General features: G+C 48.0%; 2 protein-coding genes and 1 long non-coding RNA gene across 20 annotated transcripts in view; 2 read left to right on the top strand and 1 right to left on the bottom strand.

Moving 5' to 3' along the window:
• CUL1 (cullin 1) overlaps positions 1 to 10,637 on the top strand; it is a 107,107-nt gene extending 96,470 nt beyond the window's left edge. For both annotated transcript variants that reach the window (XM_027101603.1, XM_027101602.1), the window contains exons 15-22: positions 520 to 596; positions 1,091 to 1,222; positions 3,628 to 3,720; positions 7,888 to 7,935; positions 8,015 to 8,097; positions 8,646 to 8,751; positions 9,273 to 9,386; positions 10,052 to 10,637. In XM_027101603.1, the coding sequence (XP_026957404.1) occupies positions 520 to 596; positions 1,091 to 1,222; positions 3,628 to 3,720; positions 7,888 to 7,935; positions 8,015 to 8,097; positions 8,646 to 8,751; positions 9,273 to 9,386; positions 10,052 to 10,132 (734 nt within the window). In that variant the 3' untranslated portion in view covers positions 10,133 to 10,637. The remainder of the gene's footprint in view (positions 1 to 519; positions 597 to 1,090; positions 1,223 to 3,627; positions 3,721 to 7,887; positions 7,936 to 8,014; positions 8,098 to 8,645; positions 8,752 to 9,272; positions 9,387 to 10,051) is intronic.
• Positions 10,638 to 12,012: 1,375 nt separating this feature from the next.
• Positions 12,013 to 18,246, top strand: LOC113617970 (uncharacterized). Its single transcript, XR_003431836.1, has 3 exons — positions 12,013 to 12,646; positions 13,715 to 15,471; positions 18,048 to 18,246. It is a non-coding gene; the product is annotated as an uncharacterized LOC113617970 (long non-coding RNA).
• EZH2 (enhancer of zeste 2 polycomb repressive complex 2 subunit) overlaps positions 15,121 to 21,610 on the bottom strand; it is a 62,207-nt gene continuing 55,717 nt past the window's right edge. For 14 of the 17 annotated variants that reach the window (XM_027101608.1, XM_027101612.1, XM_027101617.1 and 11 more), the window contains exons 14-20: positions 21,298 to 21,423; positions 20,347 to 20,525; positions 18,253 to 18,348; positions 17,595 to 17,676; positions 16,627 to 16,707; positions 16,417 to 16,501; positions 15,121 to 15,446 (exon numbers count right to left, since the gene is read on the bottom strand). In XM_027101608.1, the coding sequence (XP_026957409.1) occupies positions 15,386 to 15,446; positions 16,417 to 16,501; positions 16,627 to 16,707; positions 17,595 to 17,676; positions 18,253 to 18,348; positions 20,347 to 20,525; positions 21,298 to 21,423 (710 nt within the window). In that variant the 3' untranslated portion in view covers positions 15,121 to 15,385. The remainder of the gene's footprint in view (positions 15,447 to 16,416; positions 16,502 to 16,626; positions 16,708 to 17,594; positions 17,677 to 18,252; positions 18,349 to 20,346; positions 20,526 to 21,297; positions 21,424 to 21,610) is intronic. The other 3 variants (XM_027101622.1, XM_027101619.1, XM_027101621.1) reach the window with 1 other exon arrangement.

Raw genomic sequence — 21,610 nt, 5'->3', positions numbered from 1 at the left:
GGACTTGTTGTCAGCCGTCTGCGATGATGACGTCACTGTTACGAACAATGTATAGGTTATATGTGTGTTAGATACCTATAGTCCGTGTGCTATACACAGAGTAATCTGTGCTACACAGAACAAAGAAGTCGGTTTACTTTGGGGTTCTCGTTGTCTAGAGTTTGGGGCTCTCGTGCCATCCATGCCTGGTGGCCTCAGGTGCGCCTCAGGGGGACTGAGGGTTATTCATGGTAGGAAACTAAAGCAGCTGCAGCCAGACGGGCCCACGATGCTGTAATTCTGCGTTAGAAGAGGAATGAAAAGCTCACTCTTTGGAGGAGGGAATTTCTGGCTCTTCTTCCCTTTACTGAATTTAATTGAAATTAAATGTGTTCAATCCTTAGTTTTATATTAAAGCAGGATTTTTCACTCAGTATGCTTTCTTTTAGTAAAAAGCAATCCATGTGTATCTGACATATGGCACTTTTCAGTTCATGAGGCTAATTACAGGTATTCCTGGATTTTCCCCCATCCCCCCAGTGGACTTCAGCATTCAAGTTCTGAGTTCTGGATCGTGGCCCTTTCAGCAGTCTTGTACGTTTGCCTTGCCGTCGGAGGTAAGGATGACTCTGTCGTCTGTTCGTTCCCTTCGTGTTGAGCAAAGGTGAAAAGGGGCAGCCTCCACCATTATACGCGTGCTGTCTGCAGAAGGCCTTCCTGCTAGTCGGCCATGCGGCATTAAACCGGGCGGTGCTAAGGCAGCCGCGAGCCCCGGGCAGGGCAGGAGATCCAGAGGTGCGCCACCCCTGTTCCAGCTCAACAGTGTGTTCATTTACATGGTCATTTACTCTCGAAAGTAGAACCTAACAGTTCTGCAATGAACATCGTGATGATACCTACTTGTCTGGAGCTAAAACCTTTTTGATTGTACCTTCAAATGCTTAAATCAACATGCTTTTTTGCAAGAGAGTAAACACTGGATATTTGTGTTTTACTGTTCTGTAAGCATTTTGTCCGGTAAACTTGGACCAGTGTTTTTTATTTAGAGATGTTGACTGTAGAATATGGTGAGATATACATTCCACAAATGCTCTTCCCCCTCTGTATCCAGCTGGAACGGAGTTACCAGCGATTCACAGCGTTTTATGCCAGCCGTCACAGTGGCAGAAAATTGACATGGTTATATCAGCTGTCAAAAGGAGAATTAGTAACAAACTGCTTCAAAAACAGATATACTTTGCAGGTAAGATCACCTTTTTATTTTGGATTTTTTTTTTTTTTTAAGTATAAATGAAGACAAGTTACAGAAATGTAGTGTTTCACGCAGCAAAATCTGGAGTCAAGCTTCTGGCAAAATAATACCGTGGTTACACAGCTTGGATTTTTAAGAGTCAGCGGAGCTGAGTTCTTACTCTCTGTGGCTAAGGGAGAAGTTACTTAATGACACTGAGCCTCACTTTTCTCCTCCACAAAAGGGCGGGCGGGTGTCAGCGCTTCGACTCTGTGTGTGGTGTGAAAAATAAGCGAAATCATGTATTTAATAAGTGTTGGGAACAGCTCCTGCCTGACACACACTAAGTGGTCAGATAGTAGTTTAAAAAGCTGGAGTTTCATGAATTTAATTACGATAATAGCTCTTTCCCTTTGACAGGGCAGTTCACATTAACAACAACCCTCGGCGCTCACTGCCGTGCTGAGTGCTGTGTGATGATAACTGTAACTTAGGTTCCATTTTATATCTGGGAAACGGAGGATCAGGCAAATTTAAGTGACTTCCTCTGGCTCCGGGCTGATATGCAGCAGAGACGAAATTGCAGTTAAGGTCTTTTCCCTTAAAGAATCCATCTTGAAGAGGGTTTCACTAGTGTGCTTATAAAAACAATTATAAATCTGTTAAGTGTTAAGAAACTTCTGACCGCATTCTGCAGACTCAGCCTGCTCATTAATTGAAACTTTTAATAGTTCTACCCTGATAAAAGTGTTTGATATTCTGTTACACCAGGTCCAGAGGTTTTTATCCACTTGAATGTGGATTTCTCTACAGCTGACCCTTGAGCAGTGCGGGGGTTAGGGGCATCCGTCCTCCATGCAGTTGAAAATCTGCACATAACTTAGAGTTGGCACCCTGCGTCCACGGTACCCTGCATCCACGGTTCCCTTGCATTTGGATTCAACCAACCTCGGATCTGTAGCACTGTCCTGTTTGCTACTGAAAAACAAAATCCACGTATAAGTGGACCCACGCAGTTCAAACCTGTGTCAAGGGTCAATTGTACGATTGGAAATTTTTCTTTATTCCCAAGTACGCATAGAAGAATCTGTGAGTTCATACTTCAGTACCTGAAATCTCAGTGCCCCTTTTTTGATAAGTGGACATTCTGTAAACTTTACTGAGATAATTTACATAAAAAGCCACCCATCTAAGTGTACAGTTGGAGTTATGACAAATGTGGACACCTGTGGGGCTACCACCAAGCTGTGGAACATTTATCAGAGACTCGTTTTGCTTTTGGTCACTGCCATCAGAGATGAGAGGCCCCTGCTCATCTCAGGAGAGATCTCAGAGCTGTCAGTCTTGCCCCCCCCCCGCCCCACCCCCTGGGCCCCCCGGGCCATTTTCCTGGCCGCATCCTGAAGTCTGTCAGAGGCACTCACCCCGCCCACACTGCCGCTGCTGCCCGCCCTCCCGTTGACCAGGGTTTTGCCTGGACAAGTGGCGGTGCTCATGGCCCTTCAGTTGTTGCCACGGGTTATGGAAGAGGGGAGGGGAGGAGGGGTTCCCATGCGGCGTGTGGCACGGCGCCCAGGGCTCCCCCAGGAGCGGAGTGCCCTCCCTCAGCGGGCATCGTTCCCTGCACAGCTTGAGAAATTAAAACCAGTGCATGCTGCCTGGCGCACGGTTTGCTAAAAATACCTCAGAGCGGTTGTGGTTTGCTTTAAACCATTTAAACTTTACATAGTGAAGTACTTAGGATTAAAAAAAAAAAAAAAACACCCAAGTATCATACAGCTCAGCTGCAGGTTCCTCTGTCAGTGGTGTGCCAGACACAGTTTCCTTTAGTATTTGTGGAAAATCACATTTAAAGATGGATGCTCAGTGCTTCTGTCGACACTGGCTGAGTATCTCTGTGTTTATCTGTATAAAATGAGTGGCTGCATAGATGGTGTGTACACTTAACCCTTGAACCTCACGGGTCGACCCTTAGGCGGGTTTTTTCCGTAGTAGATACTCCACAGCCCGGATCCACGGTTGGTTGAATCTGGCTATGAATCCTCGGGTGGGGAGGAAGCACACACACACGGGGCCGATCTCAAGTTACACGTGGCCGCTCAGCGGCTCAGGCTCGGCACCCCTAACCCAGCCCTGCTGCGAGGCATTCAAAGGCCAGCTGTATTTATACAGACAAAGCATTTGGAAGAAAGTTCAAAATCACTTGAATGTTTGAGAAGGTGGAGAATGACGTCTTTCAGGAAAACGTGGCATCGTGGTGGAATTAGACACTGTCTTCCCTTGTGGATCTGCTTTGGTTTCCGCATCTGTTTGGGAATTGGTTTCATGAGTAGGTTCTTCACGCTCAGGCTCTGCACTCTGGGAGTTGTCCGCACGTTTAGGTTTTGCCTCTCTTTCTTTCATGTGGGGACCCGAAGGCGTCGACGTTCCAGATGGCCATCCTGCTCCAGTACAACACAGAGGACGCGTACGCCGTGCAGCAGCTGACAGACAGCACCCAGATCAAAATGGTATTCCTACCGCCAGCCTCTCTGCTGTGGGAAGCTGGCGGGGGGAGGGCGTGGGGGTCTTCTTTGATTTGAAATGGGTATCTGTCTTATGAACATGAATATGCTCTCATTCCAGGGCTCAAGGCATGATTTTTTTTAAATACTAATTTTTAAACTCAATGTAACATACCTACACACACACACACACACACGCACACACACACACACACACGCACACACACGCACACACACACGCACACACACACACACACGCACACACGCACACACACACGCACACACACACCACGTACACATGATATGCTTTTCTCTCATTCATTTAGCTTGTCCTTAATCCTCTTTCCAGCTAAGCTTTTTCTCACTAAACTTAAATTTTCACTTAATGTTATTCTTCCTGTTAATCATTTTTTTATTGCACTATTTCACATAACATAAAATTCACCATTTTAAAGTATACAGTTCAGTGGTTTTTCACAGGGTTGTATAACCACCACCACTATCCAATTCCAGAACATTTCCATCACCTTCAGAAGAAGCCCAATACCCACTAGCAATAGCTACCCTTTACCTGTCCTCTCCCCAGCCCCCATGACCACTAATCTACTCTGCTCTGCTCTACTCTTCTCTCTCTCTCTCTCTCTCTCTCTCTCTCTCTCTCTGGATTTGCCTGCTCCGGACATGTCATATAAGTGGAATAATATGACACGTGGCTTTTTGTGTCTGCCTTCTTTCACTCGGCATAATGTTTTCAGGGCTTATCCATGTGGGAGCGCGTATCTGTATTTCATCCTCTTTTTATGGCCGAAATATGTTCCCGTATATGGATGGACCACCTTATGTCTATCCATTCATCAGCTGATGGACATTTGGGTTGTTGCCACCTTTCAAGTCTTTGTATGAACATATTCTCAGTTCTCTTGGGTATAAATCTAGATGTGGAATTGCTGAGTCATGATAACTTACATTTATCTCTTGAAGGAACTGCCAGACTGTTCCGCAGTGGCTACACCAGCTTGTATTCTCACCAGTAGTGTATGAGGGTCCACTTTCTCCACATCCTTGCCAACATTAGTTATCCTTTTTTTTTTTTAAATTATACGCATCCTAGTGGATATGAAGTAGTGCCGCATTGTGATTATTTGCATTTCCCTAACAACTAATGATGTTTATGCCCGTTTTTAATTGGGTTATTTGTCTTTTTTGTTGAGTTGTAAGAATTCATCATATATTCTGCATAGTAGACCCTTTTCAGGTACATGATTTACAAATATTTTCTCTTGTTCTCTGGGTTTTCATTTTCTTAATCACACACATCGTTTTAATTTTGATGAAGTCCACTTTATTTTTCTTCTATTGATTGTGCTTTTGGTGTCATATCTAAGGAACCATTACCTAATCCAAGGTCAGAGATTATTCTTTCCCTGTCTTTTTCTTTTTATTGAAGTACAGTTGACTTTATATATATATATACACACACACACATAAATTTATTTATTCATTTTTGGCTGCGTTGGGTCTTCGTTGCTGCGTGCGGGCTTTTCTCTAGTTGCGGCTAGTCGGGGCTACTCCTCATTGTGGTGCACGGGCTTCTCATTGTGGTGGCTTCTCTTGTTGCAGAGCATGGGCTCTAGGCGCGTGGGCTTCAGTAGTTGTGGCACACGGGCTCAGTAGTTGTGGCTCGTGGGCTCTAGAGCGCAGGCTCAGTATTTGTGGCACACGGGCTTAGTTGCTCCGTGGCATGTGGGATCTTCCTGGACCCACAGGGGATTGAACCCGTGTCCCGTGCATTGGCAGACGGATTCTCAACCACTGTGCCACCAGGGAAGCCCTGACTTTTTATTGAAGTATAATTGAAGTATAAATTAATACATTAGCTTCAGGTGTACAACATAGTGATTGGATATTTTTGTACATGTTTTTTCCCTATTGGTTCGTACTAGCAACCTGTCAAAATCAATTGGCCATAGATGTATGGGTTTCTTTCTGGATTCCCAATTCTTTTCCACTGATCTAAATGTCTGTTCTTATGCCAGTACCACATTGTCTTGGTTACTGTTGTTTTGTAGTAAGTTTTGGAATTGTGACATCCAACTTCGTTCTTTTTCAAGATTGTGTTGGCTATTCTGGGTCCATATAAGTTTCAGAACCAGCTTGTCCGTTTCTGCAAAAAAGGCAGTTGGAATTGTGATGGGGATTCTATTAAATCTGTAGATTGCTTTGGAAGGAGAATTGCCGTCCTAACAATATTAAGTCTTCTGTGAACATGGATGTCTTTCCATTTATTCAGACTGTCTTTTATTCTTCTTAAACTGTGTCTCATATTGATAGTTTTCATTATGCAAGCCTTTACACTTCTTTGGTTAAATTTATTCCTAAGTATTTTAAGTTTGATGCTATTGTTAATGGAATTGTTTGTTCATTGCTGGTGTGTAGAAATATAATTATGTATTGAACTTGTATCCTGCAACCTTGCTGAACTCATTTATTCTAATATTTTTTGTGTGGATACTTCAGGGCTTTTTTAATATGTGACCATGTCATCTGCAGATGCAGATAGTTTTACTACTTACTTTTCCTATTTGAATGCCTTTTATTTATTTTTCTTGCCTAATTGCTTTGGATAGAATTCGCAGTACATTGTTGAATAGAAGTGGTGAGAACAGGCATCCTTGTCTTGTTCCTGATCTTGGGGGAAGCCTTACAGTCACTTAAGTTTCTCTTAGATGCTGTTTACTAGACTGAAGAAATTCCCTTCTATTCCTAGTTTTTTGTTTTGTTTAGTTTCGTTTTGGTTTTAGTGTTTTTATTATGAAAGAGTGTTGGATTCTATTTAAATGCTTTTTCTACTGCATTGAGATAACTATGTGCTTTTTGTCCATCAATAATGGTGCATTATGTTGATTTTTTTTTTTTTTTAATACTGAATCACCCTTGCATTCTTGGGATAAATACCACTTGGTCATGGTGTATAATGCTTTTTATATGCTGCTGGAATTTATATGTTTGCTGGAATTTTCTTGAGGATTTTTCCATCTTTATTCATAGGAAATTGGTCTGCTATTTTCTTTTGACGATTTTGTCTGGTTTTGGTGTCGGGCTAGTACTGGCCTCATAGAATGTGAATTAGGAAATTCATTTATTTTTGAGTCCTGCTTCAAGTTAGTCCAGAATACATTCTCAGTTTCTAATAACAAAACTAATCTGCTTCTCTGCACGTAGGAGTGTTCTTCACTCCTCACTCCTCACCAGAAGGAGGAGGCTTCCGTTAGGGTGGAGGCTTAGGTTGCCCCCAGACCCTGGTGTGGGGCTCTGCCCTCGGTCGGGGACCTGCTTTTCGGAGCTGAGCTCCCCACCAGCCCCTGAGCCAGTTTTTAGTGCAGAGCCGGCTCCCCGTGGGGGGCTGACCCCTCCCCTGCCCTCCACAGTAGGAGTCAGCTTGGCTCAGGAAGGCAGCCTCTGCATCCGTGCCCCGGGCGTGGCCAGCAGCGTCCTCATCCCGCTCTGGACTCTGGGCCAGTCACCACACCAGAGGCCTCTCCAGCTCTCCTTGACCAGCATGGGCTTCCCTTACGTGGGGGGCGGCCCTTTCCGTCCAGGGAGGAGGGGCTGCGCATGTGAGCGGCCTGGTGACTGTCCGATTCCATGGGATCGGGAAGCTGTGGAGCTAAAGGAGAGCTGAGAAACGGTTGCCCACCTGCTCTCGGGGGGAGGAAGCGGCCCAGAGGCCACACGACGGGCTTAGAGTTCACCAACGGTGGGTCAGCGGCAGGGTGACGGGCACCATCCCCATCCTGTTCGTGAGCAGACGGTGTTGTCCACCGTGTCCAGGCCCATGACACTCCCTCTGCTCATTCTTTGCGGTGATCAGTGTTCAAGATGCGCCGTCAGGCATCTAAGAAGATTTAGTCAAAGCAATCAGTTATGCACGATTTCTAATATTTGTAGTAGAATTGTCAGTTTTAATACTAGGTGATCAAGAGCAGAAAGGGGTTGATTTCACTTGCAGGAGTAGGTTTTGGGGACCCTGTAAGAGGCACCATCCCTCTTTTTCCTCCGGGCATATTCTACTTCAGTGACTATTATTTTTCCATAGAAGAATGGACTGTGGGACTGGGGCTGTGGTTCTTATTACAAAGAAAAATGCATTTTCTCTTTTCTCTTTAATTGCAGGACATTTTGGCACAAGTCCTACAGATTTTATTGAAGTCAAAGTTATTGGTATGTTTGTGTACTTTTTATGTTAAGCTAGAAGAAAGCCTTTTCCTGAGATTACGTAGTAACAGTTGTTTTCTTATAGGTCTTGGAAGACGAAAATGCAAATGTTGATGAGGTGGAATTGAAGCCAGATACCTTAATAAAATTATATCTTGGTTATAAAAAGTAAGGAAAATCTTAACAAGTAGATGGTCCTAGGCCGTAGACTTATCCCCTGACCCCCAGTGCACTTACTGGTGTCACCTCAGATGGGGGGCTGTGAGCACGGTGCCAGGCCTGGCAGGCCTTTGACAGGGTCCTCTGATTCCCTCTGACCCATCCTGGGTGGGTCTCCATTTGACTCTTTCAGCTTTGGGGTTTTTCTTCTATTGGCAAATAAATAAGTCTCCTTAAATGGCTCGCCTAGAAGGTTTGGACCTCTGTGTCCCAGTGTCTTGATTTTATTTCACTTGACAGAGTTTGGGAGAGCAGGTTAAGGAACTGAATTTCCTGCAATACAGACGTCCTGCTGCTGGCAGAGCAGGAACCCGCCCTGCGGAGAACTAGGGGCTTTTCAGAGAAATGAGTGTGGCAGGGAAGCGGGAGATGGTCGGTCACACTCTCCACCCTCCGTCTGGGGAGCAAAGCACCTCTTAAAGATTGAAAACAGAAAGAAGCCTTTACTGTGTGCCTTTTAAAACAATAGTGATTGATTTCCTCGATTTTCTTGACAGTAAGAAATTAAGGGTTAACATCAATGTGCCAATGAAAACGGAACAGAAGCAGGAACAAGAAACCACACACAAAAACATCGAGGAAGATCGCAAGCTTCTGATCCAGGTGACACTGGGTGCCTGTCCCCTCGCGTGGGAGGTGGCCACCACAGCTGGGGTGGTGCTTCCTCTGGGCTGTGTGTCCTGTGACTTGGGAGTGGTGGCCAGGATGATGGGTGGTTCTGGATGGAGTAGATGGAATAATCGATGAAATAGATGAGAGCAAATACCTGTGGTGAGTTACTAAGATGGGAGGGAGGGAAAGTTGTTTAGTGCAGGGTCAGGCGGCTTCCGTGGCTTCGAAGACTGAACTTTTTCTCATTTTAAAAGTGTTTTCTACTTGGGTTAAATTGCTAAAATTGCTGCTCATAAGACCAAAACATTTTAATGTTTGTTGTGCTGGCGCTGAAACTTAAGTAGATGGAGTTGGCGCCCTGCCCTCTCTGACCTGCGGTGTGCTTGTTACCTGTTAGGAAATCGTAGTCCTCTGCGTGTTTGGCAGCCTTGTTGCTAGTTCTTCTTAATTACTACGGCTAAGTTCTTATAACTCCGTTAAACACATTTGTTTTTCTTTCCTTGGTCACACAGGCGGCTATTGTGAGAATTATGAAAATGAGGAAGGTTCTGAAGCACCAGCAGTTACTTGGAGAAGTGCTGACCCAGCTGTCCTCAAGGTTCAAGCCTCGGGTCCCAGTAATTAAGGTACAAGAATTAATAGCAGAAGCATTCAGATTACATTTCAGAAGCCAGAAGAGGCAACCACACTAGGCTGGTGGCTGTGTCGCGAAGAAGGAACTTGGCTTAGTCCCGTATAATAGGTTTCTGCAAAAGAAAATAGGATGAATTTTTCAACGTTTTATTGAAGCACGTACACAGAGAAGGGCCAAATCCTCAGCATTCAGCTTGCTGACCTTGGCAAAGCGAGCAGCTGCCCCAGACGAGAGGGAGCCTCGCGCTCCCTCCCGGCCCGGCAGCCACGCCCTGGTGTCACCACCGCCGCGTGGCACTTTGCCGCCTTGAACTCTGCCCAGAGGGTCTTGAGAGTCCCGCCCTCCCGCGTCTGCCGAGCCCGCCGAGCCCGCCGGGGAGGCGGTCTCCATGGATGTGGCTCGTTGCTCCGGGTCCCCTGGGTGGCCCGCGGCCCCTGGGCACACTCGAGGCTCGTTTCTGGTTGCCGTCATTTCAAACAGAAACTGGGCAGCAGGTACCGCGGGGCGGGTGCGGCTGGAGGGACGGGAGCCGTGCGGGCGGGGCTCCGGGCGGGGAGGCAGCGGTGCCCCAGGGATGGAGGGGGGTCCGTCTCCGTTCCGACCCTGAACATGTTTTTCCCTTTCACTACCTCTTCCTCTTCTAAAAATGGCGCCCAGAAATGCATTGACATTCTGATCGAGAAGGAATATTTGGAGCGAGTGGATGGTGAAAAGGACACCTACAGTTACCTGGCCTAACCCTCCTGGAGGGGTCTGACCGCGGCGCAGCCCCTCGTCCCGTGGGAAGGATGGAGACGCGGCGGCGGCGGCAGCGCCACGCGGACCTCCTGCTCGGCCCGAGGCCCAGGCTCCCATCGCGGGCTCGGGGCGATGAGAACTGCTCAGGATCGCCACACTTCACGTCTGTAAATACGGACACCGACGCCATTTAAGCTAATTTAAGACCAGAGGGGATGGAACCTTCCTCGCTGAGGGCTGCATGCTTCTGCATCCGAATCAACCCATTGGCCACGTGAATGACAGCGGCCGGCCGGGCGGCCCTTCGGAGGCCGGCAGCGCCTGGAGAGCAGGTCTGAATGGACCCACGTGTAATCCGCTATGAAAAACCATTTGTATAGTGTGTTTCATTTTTTAATGTGTGAAAATAAAGAAAATTAAAGGATTTCTGTACAAGTCGCATTTGGTTTTGTTTTAAGTTTTACTAATTTCTATATGTAAATAAAAGACATAATGATTGTGCAAACGGGTATTCCCAGTGTCTTCCTGAGGCCCCAAGGGCTGCCCTCCTGAGACTGGCCTTTGTAAGCTCTTCCCATCTTAAGCCCTTTGTCGTCTTTTTCTCCTCGACGCTTGTGCTCAGCCCCGCGATTTCCTCCAGCGACTGAACGGCAGCTCCCAGGCCTCAGCGCCTCCCATGGCTTCTCTGTGGACACTTGCAAGGCTGGACGGGGTCATCCCGACACCTCCTGTGGGAAGAGTGGCCCCTGTTCCCGGGCGCTGGTCACGAGTGCGGCTTGGGGACCGTGTCTACCACCAGCGCCTCCCTCCTGCTTCCGACCAGTTGTTCGAAGGACAGTCACTCCTCATCCGCGGTCCTGGTGTTGGCGATGTACCACTGTCACTCGGCCCCCAGGCGGTCACTTCCCGGCCCGAGGACAGAAGGAACGGGAGGTGGGAGCAGAGGCCCGGGGAAGGCTCAGTCTCAGGGGCTTCGTGGTCCCCATAAACCACAGGCAACTCCCGTGATGTGAGACGTGAACATGCTTGTCAACACCTATGCGGTCCCTACCTGCCCGGAGGCCAGGTTCCAAGAGCAGGGCCAGAGGAAGACGCCAAAGCTAAGTCCTTACGGTTTCTTGGACCAATCTGGCACCTAACAGGTTAGTTTTTAAAAATTAAAAGTTAAACAGGTTATTAAAAGGAGTAGTAGTAATAGACTAAGCACTTGTGTAATGGTGTCCACTCTTTGTTTTTCTAGTACATTCTTCTTTTTCAAACAATCATAGAAGATTCCCAGTGTGTGAACCAGGCAAAGAGCATTGCCACCACCCCAGGGGACCGTCCCTCCCCCCAGATCCTGCAGTGCCCTGGGGCTCCGAGGACGGCCTAACTGCCCGCGAGTCCTGGCTGGGACCACAGCTCTGCTTCTCCTCTCAACAGTCCATCCGCCTCCGCGACTAACGTGCTGTAAGTAACCACCACGGAGCCAGTTGCCCAGCTTGTGTCTGAGTCTCATCGAGAGTGGGAAGGTAAATTTTAATGAGATTTTGCTGCTGCCTCTTGAGTTCCTCCAGGATGAAGAGTGCCTTTGGTAGGACCTAGGACATCTGTGAGCAAAGGCGGACTGACGGTAGGTGATCGGGTGGTTCCCTCCCATCCTCAGATTCAGTACCTGTACCTGCCCACCCCCCTCACACTTGGTCACTATCCTGTTTAATGGGTGTGGAATAAAAAGCAGCTCAAGACTTTGTGCCTCTGTTCCCTAAACCATATCCTAGCCTAACAAGGACGGCCGGGGCCTCCAAACACAAGCCATGAGAATTGAGTTTCCTGCATTTTTCAGGATAACGTCAATAGTAAGTATCTTCTGAACCTACTTAGGGACAGATGCCCAGGCCTTCTGAAAGCTGTTTGATGCACAGTTGCTACAGGAAGTCCACGCCCTGGGGGAGGGATGGTGGACGGCAGTCCTGGCAGCACCCACAGGAGTTGGTCGGTTGAAGGAAAACCATATTCCAGGCTATCGCTGTGGTACCGTGGTCTGAGGGCACCATTTCCTCTCGCCTGGGAGGGGAGCAGGCAAGGTGGGGCCCCACTGCCAGGAGCCTCTCTCTCCTGGGCTGGGCTCTTGGACCTCACGTCTGCGTTAATGCAAACTGCCAGGCGGTCACCCGGCAGTGCCTTTGTGAGAAGCAGCCAGGGACGCCAGAGTACAGGCCTAAGTAGCAGGTGCAGGGAGAATGAGCTGCAGGACCAAGAGGCACCTGAATTTAACATATTTTTACTGACTGAGCATTTTAAGATGGCCTGTTTGTCGAGGTGTCTAATTTTCCTTTGAAAGAAATTTAAGATTTTACCACACCCAGATGAAAAAATCCGACATGCTGACCCATTTGAACTGAATCCCCCTTCTAATGAAGACAATTTCTTTTTTTTTTTTTTTTTAGGAATGGCAATAACTTGTCTGGGTGATTGGATTTTATATACACGAATTTCATCTCCAGTGGCAGCACAGTGACTTGGTCATAATAGGTGAGTGTGGATGGTTTTTTAAAACCTCTTTCTGGAGGTGCGGTTCACATACAAAAAGCTGTGCGGATTTGATGTATTGGACCATTTCTAATACCAGGTGCTACATACACCCATCACTGGAATTGTTTGTAACAGGTTGGAGGAACAAGCAAGCATTTATTTGAGCTTATTCCAGTAAGAGCCCAAAGCTCATACAACTCCCGGCAGAATACTTACGTTCTGCAGAACGTCCACATGTGAAATCCCTCTTGACGACCCATCTGCAAATCGAAATTACACGATGTTAGTTGACTTTTGGTGGGTGCGGGGGCAGAGGTGGAAATCGGGACTTCGGAGTCACTGACTGGATTCAGTGAAGGCTGGAGGGTGAATGATTCAGACAATATCAAAAAATAATTAGCGGGACTTCCCCGGTGGTCCAGGGGTTAGGACTCCACGCTCCCACCGCAGGGGGCACGGGTTCGATCCCTGGCCGGGGGAACTAAGATCCTGTATGTCACCCAGCACAGCCAAAAAATAAAAAAAGAGGAAGCAGTTTCCAGGTAGATAATTATAAATTTTTTATAAATTACAAAATATTGAAGAGAATTTTGACGCACGGAACAGTGTTGTCATGGTGCCTTCAGATTTGCTTGGGGCAGTTTACTCTGAGGCCGAGGTGCTGCCTGTATTTGGACATCAGGACTGCGGTCAGACACGTGGGCCCTCATGACCATCAGGGGAAAAGCTTCAGGACTACAGACACCGGCCAGCTGGGCAGCCTGTTGTCGGGTTCTTTATCCTCAATGAACAATGGGTGGTATCCCTCAACCATGGAAACTATTTGAAACGTATCCGTATCTTGTGATAACTCGTTACACTCATCTCATCCTACTTAGGCGTCTGTTTTCCCTGGTAGGGAACTAACCACCAGGCTTACCCACATACAAAGTCAATTACCACCTCGGTGAGGGGAGCAAGGGGAAGGGAGAAAAGCACGTACTTAAACTTAGCTTTTGCCAATTTTCTCTGTTAACTGGGTATTAGAATACGTTGTGTCAAGCTCTGTGGTTTTTTCCCCCATTACAGATAAAGGAAGATCTAAAGCTGCCTGGACCGAAGGACGCTCTTGATCACATGGGATGTAGCCGTGGCTGCGTGTCAACAGTGTTTCTGGTCAGAATCTCCGTGTCCACGAGGTCAGTGGGTAGGTTACTGGAGGTACATTGCAAATCAGGGTACAAAGCCTGCTGTGCACCGAGAATACACACCAGCTGGTGCTCGCAAGGACTGCCGTCCATCGGTACAACTGCTATCTTTCTGCTGCATTTGGGCCTCTGGTGTATTAAACGAGCAGAACCTACCTGAACGCAAGGACCCACCTCCCGGTGTTGGCGTCTGGGGACAGGTTGGGAGCTACACACAGTAGAAAAGTTGTGGCTGGAATGAGCTCTGTCAGTAGCTGCTGTTGGGGGCAAGTCATCCCTGGGGCGTCCTGAACAGGCCCACGTGCAGCAGGGCACAGACGGGCTCTGCTGGGGCTGAGTGCCAAGGGCGGGATGCGGTGATCAGGCAAACGCAGGGTGACCCTCCATGAACACGTCAGTGACAGGCGGCCGAGTGCAAGTCCCACTTCCTGGGTGGGGCGTGGGGACAGGACATCCCAGCAGGGTGGCAGAGAAGACACGGCTGACACATGAGACTAGCCCCCAAGGTTGGGTCTCTTCGCTGCCAAAGCCAAGGGGCCCATGAACTGTGTGCCAGGACTCAGGTGGCTGTGGCTTGTGCGTGGATGCGGTGGGAACCAGTCTCCTCAGCGTTTTGTGTAACTGCAGAGGAAGGTGAGTTCTGACGGAGCTTCCCGTTAACCATTACCACGTTATAAATCAATGAAAATTTACCAAACTCTAGAAGAGGCAGCTACACACCCGGGCTGACGACAGCCGTCTGGGCTCTCCCACCACGACAGCGTCACTGTGCCACCGCCGCCTGGCCCGAGGAGCAGCGCCACCTCCTTGGGACGTAAGAAAGAGGGTGTTCTTATTACTTCTTCAAGGAGGTATGAACCTAGTCTGGCTCTATATCCCCGTCGTATCTGAAGGGCTGTATCTAGACTCGTGGGATTTAGAGCTAGATCGGTTCTCAGAAGTCGCTTCCTCCGATTGTCTGTTGTTTCACGTGGAGAACGAGGCTTAGAGGGTACGTAGCTGCAGGCCTCTCGGCAGCCGGGGACGTGCCCCGCGCTGGTCTCCGATGCCAGCAGTGAGTCCCTTATTAAATTGTGACGTGTATTAGTGGTAGTAGGTTTATATGTAGGCATATATTTGTTATATTTGGTATTAACTTGCCTAATAAATAGGCAGTATTAGTGAAACCAAGATTTCAGTAGGATGGCTACTGGAAAACCGAAGGAGTTAAATGTTTTTCCCATTAGACTCAGTCGTCTTTTTCTAAAATCAGCTGAGGAAGCTGTGTGACAGATGACAACGACCAGCAGAAGTTCAAGTATTCTTTATTCAAAGTTGAAAAATGTACCACACTGCATTATTGCAAAAATTCACTGGTACAAAACACTTTGCAGCTGGTGAGAAGGCAATAAAAAGTTGATTTTTAAACTCATTACTATAAATTATTCTTACAGTACTTTTAGCAAATTCAGAATTTCAAACTGCATTTTCTTTTTCTAAATCGCCCACAGTACTCGAGGTTCCTGAAGCTAAGGCAGCTGTTCCAAGAGGAGAAGGGGGGAGGTAGCAGACGTCAAGGGATTTCCATTTCTCTTTCGATGCCCACGTACTTGAGGGCGTCAGCCTGGCTGTATCTGAAACAAACAGCAAGAAAAAGGGGTGAGTGTCCTCCAGCCCGGGGTGAGATCCAACACAACCAAGTCTGCTTCGTTGAGTGTGTTGCACTCACACGTCCACAAGGAAAAGCACACACGCATCCTGTTACACAGCTGCATCATTGGGCCAATTCCAGTTGCAAAGTGGATGGAACTGGTAGTACAACCCTTCCCCAGTTCTCTCCCCAGCCAGCCCTGTGCCCCTGAAACCAACCTCCGGCGAAGGCAGGCCCGCAGCGCGGTGATTAGGCCTAACACGGGGAAGGCAAAGTAACTGCGACGCGGCAGAGCCCTGACTTGGGCCCTTAGTCAAAGCAGCCAGAGCTGGTCACGCCCCGCCCCCGCCTTGAAGAAAGAACAGGACAGAGGCCAGAAGAGGCACCTGCGACCTCCACTGCCGGCTGGAACCTACAGTGCACCCAAAGGAAGGTCTACCAGCTGCCCCTCACTCAGAGCTAGGGGGGCTACGGCTTCGTAACCTCCCACTAAAGCTCTGGGTAGATCTCGCCGCCTTCAGCTGTGCGCAGTTTGCCATTGAAAGTGGCTCCACACGGGCCCTACTTTACGACAACTCAGCACTCAAGAAACAGCTTCTGGATGGATGTACATTCAGCCACAGGATTCGTTTAACTAGACAGTCATCTGAGTGCATTTAGATAAAAATTATAGAACTTTTCAGTTTATCCCCCAGAGCTTGACAGCAGGGGCTGCCGGCCGGCGTGCCTTCTCCCGCAGAAAGGACCCCAAAGGTAAAACGCAGCTGTCCACATTTTTTTTGACTTATATTAAAGCATTACTTGTATAATGGAAAAGTACGTTACCAAACTCCCACCACTGCCCACGACAAATAACGACCAGAACTCTGTTACTCTAACGACAGAAGCTCCAGCCTGGAGCTGGACCAGAGAGGAAAAGCCCTTGATGACTCTAGAAATGTACTGTTACCAACCTGTAATCAAAAAACAGCTCTTCACCAGTCTGGATGGCTCTCTTAGCAAAAATCCCTATCCTGTGATCGCCGTTAACCATCATCACTGCAGAGAGAGATGCTGGGGTCAGTGAAGTCGGCTCAGGAGAGTTGCTGACCGTTCACGTAACAAGTGTCAACCCAGAACCACTCAGGCCAACCTGCGGCAGCTCCACCTCTGGGGACACCTACCTTTTGCATAGCAGTTTGGATTTACTGAGTGATTTGCAAAACGAATTTTGTTACCCTTGCGGGTTGCATCCACCACAAAATCTAAAGAGAAAAAATAAGCACAATCCCGTAAACAATTTCAGCTATACAGAGCAGTAAACACAAAGTTATTATGATTCTGGAAATACAACTGGTTATGCTTCTTCAGGGTTCGCCTTCAAAAGCAAATCATTCAACCAACTTCACCTAGTATGAAATGACATTTGGAAGAAAATGTTCTCTAGGTAAAAATTAATCAGTGATTCCAGACAGTTATATCAGCTGTAAACACCTGTTACTGACCAAAGCATGGCAAAAAATAAAATCTAACTAAATTCTTCCCTTCACATTTTAAATTATATTAGTTTTCTTCATTATGGAGCACATTCATGAAAGAACCCACTCTACCTGCTTCAGCTGAGAGGCCCCCTGAATAGCTTGGGTGTGACGTGCACACTCCCAGCAGTGACCCGACTACACCAGAAGTTTTCCACCCAGGATCAGCATCTGCACACGCAGCGCCCTTTACCCTCGCTGTCCTCTGAGGACCCCCAGGAGCGTTGTGGAGATGCTTCACGAGGCCTTGCTCCACACCCTTCCCAGGTCAGAGGCACTAACTGGAGGAGGTGGGCCCAGCCAGCTGGTACCTGTGGCAAGAGGGGCACGAGAGGAGAGCCAGGCAGTGAAGCCAAGGAACGGCCCGGGGCCAGGGCAGCGATCTCTCCCTGCACACAGAACCCCCTACGGCTCAGGGAGCCTCCACCTCCGCCCCCAAGTTACACTCATCCAACCTGGCTGGCTTCCCAGCAAACAGCCCATTCCTTAGCCCAGGCTGGGGCTCCTTCCAACACTGCAGACACTGGGGGCCCCTAATGTCGTTTCTGATACTCAAGCCACCAGAAGGGCCCGTGCAACCCGGGAACCAAATGCACTCTAATTCATCAACATACCATTGTTCAAGTTGAAGAGAAAGCTGCACATGTATTTATCATATACTTTCCCTCTTCTGTCTGCTTCATCTTGAGAAATAATCTAAAAGGAAGGACATGGGGGAGGTTATTTTGCAACAGGTGAGCCTGGTAGGCGAACACACACCAGCTCATCAGGAACAGTTGGGACCTTGAGGGGTCACTGTGGCCAGTTTCTCTCTTTGTCAAAAACAGTGATATTTTAAGGACTCTAACTTAGAAATATTGAATCCTTCCACATTTAACGTAACTATGCTTGGAGAAAGTGATGAACAAAAGTCTTTTTACTCAGTACAAAATACAAACCGGGTGGGTTAATCGCACAATGAAGCCAGCCCCAGGGTTTTTCCTGACTTAGGTCCTTATCAACTTGGCTGTGGATTAAGTCGGACAGACTCCTCATTTTAAAGCTCTTGTTCTCCCCCTTGTCCCCAGGTGATAAAAGCTGTGACAAGGACTGAAGCCGTGTAGCTTAACTTCCAAACAAACCAAACCCACAAGCCCAAGCTGAAAAGGCATTTTAAATTCACTTCTCATCAAACCCAACAGACTTGCCCAATGAAAATCAGTCCCAAGCAAAGTGAGTACAGATGACGCCCGCAAGCATCCCTCTGTCTGCAACTGGACGGCTGTGCCTTACCTCTCCGCAGTATTCCGAGATGAATTCGTTCTTCTGTACAGGATCTTTGATGAAAATCCCCCAGCCTGCCACATCAGACGGTGCTAGCAATAAATGCTAGAGAACAATAAACACAGTCATAGGATCAGAGGAGAGCGAAGATGGACAAACCAGACATGGGATGACCCAGGGTAATTCAACCACGGGCGGGGGAAGGGGTCCGCTCCCCCGCGTTACCGAAGGGCTTGGCAAACTGCAAGAACGTTTTGGTTTTGGTAAATCAAGTACAGAGCCTGAGTATCCTCTCTCTCAGAAATACGACGTCACCTATGCTGGTGCGGGTCCCTCCGACTGCGGTCCTTGCACGAGGCATCCTGACACGCTGCACCATTTGCTTCCCTGTCCGTCCTTCCGCCCTTGACTTCCTGGACTTCACGTGCAACGTGCCTGTCACACAGGGACCCCTTGCTCCCCCTCTGTCCGTGCCCCCCGCACCTCCCCAAGGCGGCCTCTATCACCACCTCCTCCGGGTCCAGTCCCAGCCCCCGTGGGGCCCTCTCCTGGCTCTTCACCAGCTTTTATTCCTCCCGAAGCGCTGCCCTTCCTTCCAGGGCGCTTTTCTCTTGGGCGCATCCTTCCACAGCCCTTCCTCACGACAGCACGAAAAACCACCACGAGGGGCAGCACGATCCCGTGGGCCAGCATTCTGTTCTTAGCGGATGCCACGATGGCTGATCACTGCTGTGGCTTCTACCGTTAGAGTCTGTTTGGGAATGAGTCCCTGACCTTTCATCGTGGCTCATCATTATGCTTTCATTCCAAGTATCCTCGTGGCCTCGAAAAAGACCCCCGGGTCCCCAGGTTACCGATCTGTGCTTGTTCTGACTCAGCCTACACTCCCTGTCGGGGAAGAATTAACCAAGTACCTTCCTGACCAGCGAAATACTGTTAAGCAAATGAAACCCCGTTGGTACAAAGTATCTACACAGTTTTCTGTTTTAGGAGGTAAAAGATGTGTAGAAAGACATGTCGCCATTAGGATTATCCACTTTCTGAACTGAAGGAGGGGTTTTCATCATACAGTGGGAAAGTACAGGATTGAGGGAGAAATGGGAGTTCTCAGGGCTGAATGGGTGTCCCCGGGAAACCACGCCAGCATCACTGTGACGTGAGGACCTAGAGTAAAACCGTCTGAACGCCTGATAGCAAACGCCACAGCCAAAAATATAAAGCCACTGCCATAAACAGAACTTCCAGTAGAGCAGGACTGACAGTACTGCGATCTCAGTTACATTACACACTAGTTCAAGACCCTAAGAGAAGAGCGTGCTGCGTGCACACGGGGTGGTCACTCACGGCACAGGGTCCGGGGCCGGAACGCCTGGCTGAGTTCCTGCTCCTTTCCTGACAAGTCTCAGAACGTTGGGTTTAATGATTATTCCTACCTCAGGGAGTTAGGAAGACTAATGAGTTAATACACAAAGTGCTTAGACCAGGGTCTGCTCTGTATTAAATAATAAATGTCAGCTATTATTATAAAAATGATTAACTGAAGAAATCTATCAGCTACCCTAAAAAGCCAAGATACTGATAGTACTCTAAAAACTAAGTTTCTTTTGGTCAGCAATAAACTCCCTGGTTGCAACAAGTCAAGTCCATGCAATGCCCAGGCTTCAGTTATGTAATTCCTGCCTGTGTTATTTTCAAGGTTATTACAGAAGCTACTGTGGGAAGTCCCATCTTTTACTCTGTGCAAAAAGGAACCCAGAATACTATTTGATAAGAATGGGTCTCTCTGTTCTGACAGGAACACCACTGATTTGCTCTAAGGAGACTAGATAAACCACTTGTTCTATTAACTAAACTTAAAAAAGAAAATCGAATCATCTATTAAACAACTAGAAAAATACCTCTTATTCAAATCCGATGCCATTAACAGCTGCTTCTCAGAGTTGACTGGTTCATCCTATAGCAAACTATTCTACAGAAAAATCAACCATTTTCCTTTTATCAGCTGTACCATTCAATAATCACTTTTTTGCCCCAGCTAAATGGTCTAAGACTATCCTGACTTTGACATCTCTCGGAAGCCCACCAACAACGATCACGCCCTACCTTCTTAGAGCCCCGCTGAATGCTACAGTTCTTGCAGGACACGTTTTTACTGTCCCAGTGGTCAGCGGCTCCACAAGTAAGACAGAGGTCGGGGTCACACTCTCGGACAGCCAGGTAGCACGGGCACTGCTTGGTGTTGCACTGGGCTTTGCAGCGGCATCCCGGAAAGCGGTTCTGACCTTCAGAGAGATGTTCTTCGTCAGACGAAAACCTTGCCTAATGGTGCAGCTCAAGTCTGGCGCTAAGGCCCTGATTAATGCACGGAGGCCTCACAACAACTGTATTATCCCATCGTACACATGAGGAAAGGGAAGTAACAGGAAAGTTAAAGCTGTCCATACTGAAAGAGATCACTGAGTTCCTGTCTCCCCTTTTTTGTCTGTTAGATGGCATGTGTACGTACAGTTCTTTGATTTATAAAGCAGGTGTGAAGGAAGGATTTGGACTACATAATATCCACGGATCTCAACCATTCCGATAGTCAGAGTTCTAGGTACTTCCTTGGTATCCAGGCTTCAGTGCAGTTTCATTAAATCATTACAGTCGCTACCCTGATGCTACACATTCCTGTATTCTGAAGACTAAACCCACCTCACTCGTAACAGTTTCTGGTGTCCGAGAAGTATCTGGGTAGCTATTTCTAGAGTCCCCTTCCATTCTGTGTCAGCTCTACTATGATTTAAGTTAAATGATCAAGGGGGAAAAAATAAAAGCTCCTTTAACCCACATTCGCCTAAACCTGCCCACATACCGCGTCAGCCAGGAGGCTGGCTGGATACAGGCCCAGCGCCACTCCTGGGCGCCACGCATGCTCGTGGCATAAGTGAACCTCCCAAAGGGAAGAGCACGCAGGAGCTGCCGTGTCCTTGTGCCGACTGAGGTTACAGTTTTAAATTGCTGGCCAACAGCCTATTGAATTCTCACGTAATCACATCAAGACAACATACTTACACTCTGAACTACATTGACAAAACTTTTCACAAAAATTCTGGGCTATCACACAAGGGCACGAGCTGTCGCAAGGCTGCCGCGGGTGGTCACAGGGCTGGTAGTTGTAAACATGGTTGGAAGAGCCGTCTGCACAGAGACAACAGCACCACGTCAGTCCAGAGAGCGGCAAGGGGAGCACACGCCCAACAAGCACATGCTCTCCCCGTGGCCCTCCGAGCTTAGCGGGTTGTCTTTCCGTGTCCGCAACATCACACACACTGTTTACAACAGGTCAGCAGAAATTAGCCCCACCCGCCAAGAGCTCGGGAACCCT

This window comes from Aethalodelphis obliquidens, unplaced genomic scaffold (assembly GCF_003676395.1).
Source record: "Aethalodelphis obliquidens isolate GAN/ISIS:26980383/991018 unplaced genomic scaffold, ASM367639v1 scaffold5, whole genome shotgun sequence".
Lineage (NCBI taxonomy): Eukaryota > Metazoa > Chordata > Mammalia > Artiodactyla > Delphinidae > Aethalodelphis > Aethalodelphis obliquidens.
The sequence above is the reverse complement of the archived record's forward strand: the minus strand, read 5'-3'. Positions and strand labels throughout refer to the sequence as shown.